Source organism: Hakea prostrata, chromosome 2 (genome assembly GCF_041222555.1).
Source record: "Hakea prostrata isolate BN-2017 chromosome 2, UWA_Hpros_2, whole genome shotgun sequence".
In the NCBI taxonomy this organism is placed as follows: domain Eukaryota; kingdom Viridiplantae; phylum Streptophyta; class Magnoliopsida; order Proteales; family Proteaceae; genus Hakea; species Hakea prostrata.
In genome coordinates this window covers 58,245,005-58,254,092 of record NC_142601.1, presented here as the reverse complement: position 1 = coordinate 58,254,092, position 9,088 = coordinate 58,245,005, and the positions used below count along the sequence as shown (strand labels likewise).

At 35.4% G+C, this 9,088-nt stretch overlaps 1 protein-coding gene across 1 annotated transcript; it reads right to left on the bottom strand.

The window, feature by feature from the left end:
• Window positions 1-361: 361 nt before the first annotated feature.
• LOC149025228 (purple acid phosphatase 2-like) lies at window positions 362-3,012 on the bottom strand. The gene is made up of 8 exons (XM_089145455.1): window positions 2,803-3,012; window positions 2,089-2,289; window positions 1,869-1,980; window positions 1,521-1,750; window positions 1,270-1,408; window positions 931-1,151; window positions 683-804; window positions 362-557 (listed from the first exon to the last, which is right to left on the bottom strand). Exons 1-8 carry the CDS (start codon window positions 2,989-2,991, stop codon window positions 362-364), a joined length of 1,410 nt encoding a protein of 469 aa, XP_089001581.1. The 5' UTR covers window positions 2,992-3,012.
• Window positions 3,013-9,088: the final 6,076 nt, after the last annotated feature.

The window sequence follows — 9,088 nt, the reverse complement described above, 5'->3', positions numbered from 1 at the left end:
TGCAGCCAAGAATGGATATTAGGCCCAATTGGAGATTGACTTATTTTTTGAAGCCCAATCAAAAGATCTGATACTGTGAGGTGTACCCATAAGCTCTGGTGATCTGGACTCAATGAAGATATAGCTCATCAACAAGTCCAGAAATTAAGCACAACCAAATTCTCAATTTATGATCGATTAAAAAAAAAAACAAAACAAAATGACATATATGCCTCTGGGGAGAGAACCCTTAATTATTACAAAAGAATTGAAAGCCAGGAAGCTAATACAGGGAGAGGAGAGACATTTAAGATCGATAGTAGATAAGATCAGGGTCCATATTTATTGAAGAGATGCATAGAGGCAAGCACTCGATCTGTCATCAATACATTGCGAGTGTCTCATTCATTGGATAATAGATTCTGTTGTAGAACCATAAATAATCAGATTCAACAGCATATCCATCTTGATTGCGATTCCAGCTGAAGTAAGCATGAGTCCGATTCTTAATGGAAATCATGCCATGACCAAAGGCTGCCTCTCTAAATGCAGAGTAACTTGGTTGTGGCTGTGTGTAGCTGTAGAATTTATAAACAACACAGAAGAAATTAAGCATGATATTAACCACAGATTCATTTAAGATTCAATGAGGAATAGGAAAATGAATTCTTCAACTGAAAACAAGTTGTTCTATTAAACTTACACGCTGGCTAATCCTTCTATATTTCCTCCATCACCAATAGTTAGATATACAGGTGCAAATTGGTTAGGTATTGGGGTGCACAAGCCATTTGTTATGTTGTACGCAATGTTCGATATGCGGTGCTGTAATATTATGAGAAAAAACAATGAGTTGTAAAGTTAGTCATTTGCAATGGATGGAAAATAGAGCAGATCAACAGAAAACACAAGTTTTGTTTTGGAGATCATGATCAGATAATTTGCACTTACGGATCTTTCATATGCGTGAACATGACCAGCAAATACAGCATCAACTTTGTATTGTACCAGCATTGATTCGAATTGTACTCTCATAGTTTCACCCTCCATATAATGGGTAACATCACTGTTATACCAAGGTGCGTGCACAACGATAAATAGCCAAGGTGTCTCAGTCCTGTTAACTTTGGCCAATTCTGCTGCAAACCAGGTGAATTGAGGTGTAGATCTCCCTAAAAAAAAATACAATGGAAGTTAACATATATGAATATGAGTTAGTCTAATCTCACAACTAAACCGGATTTTAGGGATAAAAAACTTTTCCTTGTTTTTGTAATTTGGCATGTTTACCATAAGCTGAATATGATGCTAGTACGATAATATGTGCTGAAGCTCGCTTGATTGAGTAAAAGAATGGCTCAGTACTTCCAGATGCATTATATGGAGTGTGATAACGGCTTGAGAAAGGCTTAAATGGTACTGGTTCACCCTGCAACAAATTCCCAGGCCACCATTATTAGCCTAATGAGCTTCTGGACTATATATAATCTTCTCCTGCTTAACATTAATTGTACTTTGATATAAGTCAACTGAGAACTTACAAGTTGAGGTGCAAACTCAATCTCATGATTTCCAGCAGCCCATATCCATGGTTGATAAGCAGCATTTTTTTCAATAAGTCTGCCAAAAGTGTCCCACTTGACACCGTCATGGTTTGGCCAGTCATCTGCATAAGAGAGATCACCAAGATGCAACACTGTCTGTCCTTTTAGTGGATCGTTTATGTAATGATCCAGTGTCATATTCGAGTCATACGTCTGCCCAAGATCTCCTGCACCCACCAAACTTAATCATTTAGTTTCAAATGTTCAACACAGAGAGATTAAAAATACCCCATTAATTAAGATGGTTAGCAAGCTTGCAAATTTTACTAGAAGAAGGTACTTCACCTATGAGACCAAAAGTGTAGGGCACATCAGGACCAACTGGTGGAGGAGTTGTGAAATCGAACTGCCTTGTGGTGTTTCCAACTCCTACCTCGTAAAAGTATTTGGTGTTATACTGCAAAAAATTATAGAGTAAACAGGAAGACATAAGTTTCTGTTCCAAGTAACTTGAAGTAGAAATTGAAATGTAGGTTAAAATTTAGAGAAATCAAAGAAAACCCACATCCAGATTGAGGAGAGTGGTGTGATGGATGTAGCCTGAAGTGTAGTTATAGTATTTGTAAGTCAAGTAGTAGCCCTCAGCAGTGTAAATCTTTGTGGTGTTGGCAGCCCAATAAAGCACTGTGCTGGAACCGGGCTCAACCGGAGTGATCCAGGATACAATGATTCCTTGTCCTAGATAGTCTCCTTGGGTTATATGAACCTTGCAAAAAAAAAAAAAAAAACAATTCAGAAACATAGAAGAAGGCTCATCAACTTGTAGTTAAAATAGGGAATCACATACGTACACAAATTTAATGTAGGAAAAGTCACTTGAAGAATGTAGTCATGCAAAATGCCTTCCCTAGATTTTTAAAAGGATGAAGAACTTATCTTCTACTTCCCCAAAAAAAAAAAAAAAAAAAAACAGAAAGGGTGTGTATTGAAGAAGTCAATTGGGCTGTTCAGGGTTCATGCCATCTTGAATTCTTAAATGGCCTAGCTTGTACTTGCGAAATGGATACACTCGAAATCCTTTTTTCTTGTTATAGTAATATGCTCAATATCTATAGATATATAATGTGCTTAATTAAGATACGAACATTGATAAGGCTATAATTGGTTAGCAAAATGACTACACCAATAAAATCTTGTCCCTGTCAGTGGTTAGATTTCAACCCATCTGTATGCCCTAAGGAACAAAATTTCATAGGAAAGAAAGAAACTTAAAACCCACCTGCTCAGGCGCATTATAACCTGGAGGAACATAAAAGGCAGGACTGTTGTATGGCATATCAACAGATGGAGCTACTGCTCTAACATAACTTCCAGTGATTCCTCCATCGCACAACAAAGCTGAATTCAATGTCAAACCCACAAGAACAACACAGAAAGCACTCAACGATGAGAACTCCCACTTTCCCATCTTCTCAATCTCTGAACCCAAGTTTCCTTGACTTTGAGAATGGAAGCTTATTCATGGCATATTTATAATCACTTCCTTGCATTGACTTTGAAAAAATGCGGCGGATATTCACAGTTTAATCCTCTTGAAGAGAAGAAGAAGAGGTAACAGCACAGGAGAGAGATGGCATGCTTCATTCTATTAGTAGAGATGTACAACTATCCCATTCTGATCATGCATGATGAATGCCATCAACTCGTTCGCTTATTTGCAGCTCTGATCATGGAGTTCCTTTTGTTCATCTCTCGTATCTAAGACACTTCTGTTCTACGGAAATCATTTTAAAGAAACGTGCTCAAATCTCAACAGGACCACCTGCCTTGGTCTGTTCCAAATTTGTATCATACATTGTTTCGTGTAACGTATTTTCTTTCCTTCTTTCAGTTTTACATAGAGAGAGGACCTGTCTGATAACTCACCCAAAAACAGATTGTATTGTTTCTTGCTTTGAGAAACTAAAACATTGGTCAGAAACCGATTGATTAAACTATTTTGTTTGTAGTGACTTTTGCAACACAAATTGTAACTTATGAAAACTTCTCCTTCACGAAACACAACTGATGCAACAACAAAAAGTTAGTCAGTCAAAATCTAAGTGAAATAGTTTTAGAAAGGGATATATATCCAAGGAATTTGGCATCCTAAACATAACCTGTCAAAACCCTTTTCATACTGTGATAAAACCCTTCCATTCATTTGCTTTTTCAATCGATCCCAATGATATCGATCATTCAGTTATTCATCTTTTCTATTTCTGTTGATTCGCTTTATCTTCTCTATCTCTAGTTAAATCCTAGCCCTTGTCTTTATGAATTTGAATTATTCATCACTTTATCTTGATCAGTTACCATGATAAGATGCCTGCTACTGCTAGTCTTGATTTTGCTTTAGAAACTGAAGTTTTATCAAATCATATCATACTACTGTTATAAAAGCATGAATTCAAGTGACACAACTGTATATCTGTTTCCTTAAATTCCCTTATCTATTCTTTCAAATAGACTTAATTCTCTAATAAACGATGTCCAAAATTGTAATTTTAATTCATAAATATAATAGCAATCCTCCATCATTAATCCTTTTAATATTAATTGTAATTCTCTTTCGAAAAATTATTCTGATAACTCCTAGATGTCTCTTCATGTATTTCTTTATTAAAAGATAAATTTCTTATTTTTGTTAGATTTTAGTATAGAGATTTTTTTTTTCAGACAAAAAAAAGTAAAAAGATTTTTTTTTTGGGTAAATGTTAATAAAAAGATCTCCTATCACAATCCATTTGTAGAACCTTATAACCTTCTATAAATACAAGAAGGAAAGAAAAATCCAAGAATCTCAATTCCCAATAGAATGAACTATATGAAGACTTCTCTCTACCCAAAAAAAAATTATATGAGGACAATTTATTTAACTAAAAAAGAAAAAAAAATTATTCCAAAAGCAAAAACATTTGATTATTAGAAAAGAAACCGAATGGTTTCATTACTTTATCCAAAAAACAAAAACATTTGATTATTAGAAAAGAAGAAACCCAACGGATTTCTCTTGCTGGAGTATTAAGGGGAAGGACATAGGAGACAGTTCGGCATTCAAATATATGATGACTCAACGTTGTTGGTCAAGTCCAGATGATGACATGTTCTCATCTATTTGTATTTATTTAGTTATTATCCCTAGGCAAGTCATAATTTGTCAAGTTAATGCATTTTAGACTTGATTAATACCAAAGAAATATGTGTTGCATTCATTTTAGTTTATTCAGACCTAATTTCCTCCCGCCCCTCCTATTTTCGTCTCTTCCATTGCATGTTCTTGCAATATGTTTTGTATTATCTTGAAATTTTACTTTGAGTGGCTTGTTAGTTGTTTTCATTATATGCAATTTTGGTTCCTTGAAGCAGGGTTTCCAATTGATACTAGGTCAGTTCATATACTGTGTAGATACCAAGGGAAGTATGTTTTGATGCAAGAAAAGCCACTGTGAAGTAGTTTGGTTCAAGTGCCAAAGAATTTTTTTTAGGAATATTTAAAGTGATAAAATATTAGCGACTAATTAGATCATTCAACAATTGTTATATCCCTCCCCATATTCTCCGCTATCCAAACGAATGAAAGTGAGATGATGACCAGCGAGAGGAGAGAAGGTGGTAAACTCTTAATTTAACTAGTTTAAAACCTCAAACTGATATAACATTGATTTTGACTTTTTCTTTTTAGAGCTCTTGAAGCAAGACTAATACTTCATCAGTTACAAGCATTATAGGTAATATAAGAATAGAAAGAGAGATTTCTTATAAACTAATTGGTATTGATGTGGACATGAAGTATCCAACAATCAGCACCTGGATTTTGCAAAATATTGATGATCGCCTGATTGCTTTGAAAAATTTGTAGGTTTATGTAGGAAACTCGAGTGCGGATATTGGTCTTCGAAAAATACCTAACTTTGCTTGAGAAATCTTTGAGAAACCAGAGTGGTTTTTTTTAGCTAGATAAATATAATCTTTAAGTGTAGAGTGAGCCAACCCATCCCTGATTAATTAGTATGAGGAGTTCATGGCCAATTCAGCTTTGAGTGACTGAGGTGGCTCAAGGTTTTTGATAGCTATATGTTATATAGTCTTAGTTTTAATGTTCTCAAATTTTGAATTGACCCAACAATAGAGATATATGTTTACTTTCTATTTTGAAGATGGTCTTACCTCCCATGAGAGACATTCCACCTAAGACATGATTTTTTTCATATATCTAATATTCATTGGATACTTCCTCCATAAATTTTTTTTTTGCTGTTAGCCATGGCTGTTGAAGGTTGACAAGAAGACTAAGATTGGAGCTTTGCATTCTCAACTTCGGGGAAGATAGCTCAATCATCGGCTTCAAATTCAAGTGGTCAAGAACTGATTGGGACACAGGGTTTTGTATAAGGCCCATGTTATTTAATATGTTCAAAACCCATGAAAGTATACAAACTACTTTTTATTTGACATGAGTTTACACAGAATGGTGGGAACTTAGATGCCATGCAACATTCGGTACAACTTCCTACTCTGCCTAGAGGGTAGTGAATTTTGCAGTATTTCATAAGCAATCTGAGTAAAATTTAGAGCAAATTGCACTGGCATCCAAAAATGGAGGCCTTAAAGCTATGACACCCCACTTTATATTTAAAAAGCACATAGACCCCAAAATTGAATTTTTATTGGATATATTTGTCAAATTTATCACTGAAAACAGGTAAATCACTGTTTTTTTTATTTTTTTTTATTTTTTATTTTTTATTCTTGACAAAAGAGAGTAAGTGGCAGTTTCTTTATAGATTTCAATAGTGATCATCACTTTGTTCACTTTAATTGAATCCTTTTTTTTTGTACACTAACGATAGAAACGTAGAATAAATAGCAACCCAAACAAGATGGGTTTCCTATTTCAAATTTCATGGCTTAAGGGTTCAATTTGAGGTATTTGAGTCAAATGTTACCCATCTTATATACCATGCATATGATTTACAAGAAGGGGCTTTGATCAACTAACAAACCCAGCCACTTAAGAGAAATCATATTCTAGATTCCATGAGCTCCCTTTTAACACCTCTATCTTTTTCTGTTAACAATAGAGAGTAAAGAAAAGAAAGATATTAATAGTATTAAAGAGGATCGATGGCACTTGAAAGAAGAGAGACCATACCAAAATTGTATTGTGCACTTGGTGCATTCCCTGAACCATGTTGCATGCATCGGCCCTCGTCAGTGTTATTGCTATTTTCGCCCCTTGGAGGTAGCATAGGAAAGAAGAGGATCTTTTGTACTGCGTCTGCTAACGGAGCCATGGACACCTTCTTCAAGAACCCATCTTGGTATTGTGCTTAATTAATGCTGAGTGAACTCCACGTACTACTTAGAAATTTCAAAGAGAATTTCTCTTCTTCTATTCACTGTACACGAAAGGCCAACCCCACCCCATCCAATAGAACAACCAACAATTATTCCTGATAAACGCGCCAGAAAACTTGCCTGGGGAACAATTATTGAAGTCAAGATAAGGGATTCAAATGGAGCAAAACTGATAGGCAGTGAAAGAAACCCAAATAGCTCCAACTTTATTGTTTTTAGATTCCATTCAATCCGTTTATATCAGCCAGCACGAATATTGTTGCAACGAACCATCCCTTTAAGAAATTTCTTGCCATTCCTTTTCTGGAAAGTGCAAGCTTTACACGCATCTTTGCTTTTGTTCATGCGCGGTTACTTTGCGCAATCCGCAATAGCACATGGTAAGATCAGCCGAAGCGATCAGAAGAACACTAAATATTTTCTTTGGAAATCACCATTATCTCTGCAGTGGATTTACGGCTCGATGGACAATCGGCAAAGAAAAATGCGTTCGTGACCGTAAGAACTGATTTAGATAACCAGAGATCGAGAGCATGGGTAAAAAAGCTGCGAGCAACTTAACATGGAACGAGAAGTTAGAGTCATAGTTGCTCTTACCTAGCTCGATTCAGTTAATTACAGTGGAGATGCATGCGTGAATTTTCAAATTCTGAAGTTTCCTTGAGATCAAAGGAGAAAAGAGCACGCCAGGTTTTTCGGTTGCAGTTTACTACCACCACACTTTTCTCTTCTCTCTCTCTCTCCAAGGACAGAAACTTGTTTGTCCTCGTCTCAATCTACACAGAAGAGTTTCTAATAAAATAAGCAAAGCATGGCACGCATGATGAGCATGACCAGAAGAGAGAGATGGTCTTTGAGGTCGATGCGATGAAAAGTTCAATTGTCTCCAACTGCTCCAATTGCCTGAGCAGGGATGTGGGAGGGACCAAAATCTGGTCCATTCCTTACAAGGAAATGGACTCTCAAAAATGGACCTGATAAACTTTCGATGTGGGAGGCCATGGAGATGAGATTGGTATCACCAACAAGCGCTGCGTCAAATCTTTCACTCTCAAGCTCACATTGACTGAAACTCACAATAAAATTCAAAATGCTTTAAGATTGTTAGAGTTACGGTTTAAGCCCAAGGTTGCTAAAAACATTACACTCTGAGTATCTAGATTGCAATATTCAGATCGTTGCTTCCACCTAGTATTTATAGACCAACATTAGATTCTACGGTTAGTTGGACTCTCCCACAAAGACTCATTACAACAAACTGTTGGATTGTAACTGATCCAATGGCATATATTAGAACATACATTGAGTATAACTCAAATACCTCAACCATATTTGAATAAGACTCAGATACCTCAACAACATAGTTTCTAATATCGATGGAGTTTATAAGAGCTTGAGTTCAAGTCAGATTCAACTTGAGCTCTCATGTACATAGTTATTTAATTCTGCGGATAATTTGCGAATTATTTTCTCGAATCCAAATTTTCTCCGTTGATTGAGTAAAATTTTCGTCTTTTACCCATATGAATAAAATTCATGATTAATTATGGCTTAACCGAATTATATATGAATAATTTTGGTTAATAATGTCATGAAAAATAGTGAAAATCATTCCTTCTACAAATGATTATGCACATTCTTCTATCGATTGATTGAGATTTTCAAGTTGAGAACGACAAATGAAGTTGAGAGGCCAAGGGAGAGGCCAAGTTACCTGTTCCTTCACCACTTTTTGATCCAGTAAAATCCACAGCCATAGTTTTTTTTTTTTTTGTATGTATAATTAACTTCTCTGTTGGGTGTCAATGGTAGTTTTAGATTTTGATAAACTATTGAGTGTAGATTGTGTTTGTTAAATAGAAGAGTTTTTTTCACTATTTATATAATTAATTTCTCTTAAACTTAGTTTCTCTAATCATACAAAAGATCCCGGCCAAGTATACTGGCTTCTCTATTATCTATATGGTTATACTCATACTCTGAATTTTATTAATATTTGCTCGACTTAGACATCTGAATTTTTTACCTGATTTTTCTTTTAGCAAACGAATAATTCTCGAATCTGAATTTAAATTTATGCACTTCTTTTGACTGCTTTGTTGACTGAACCTGAAAATTCATTGATTGAATCACTCCGAAAATCCCCGAATCCGAAATAAATAACT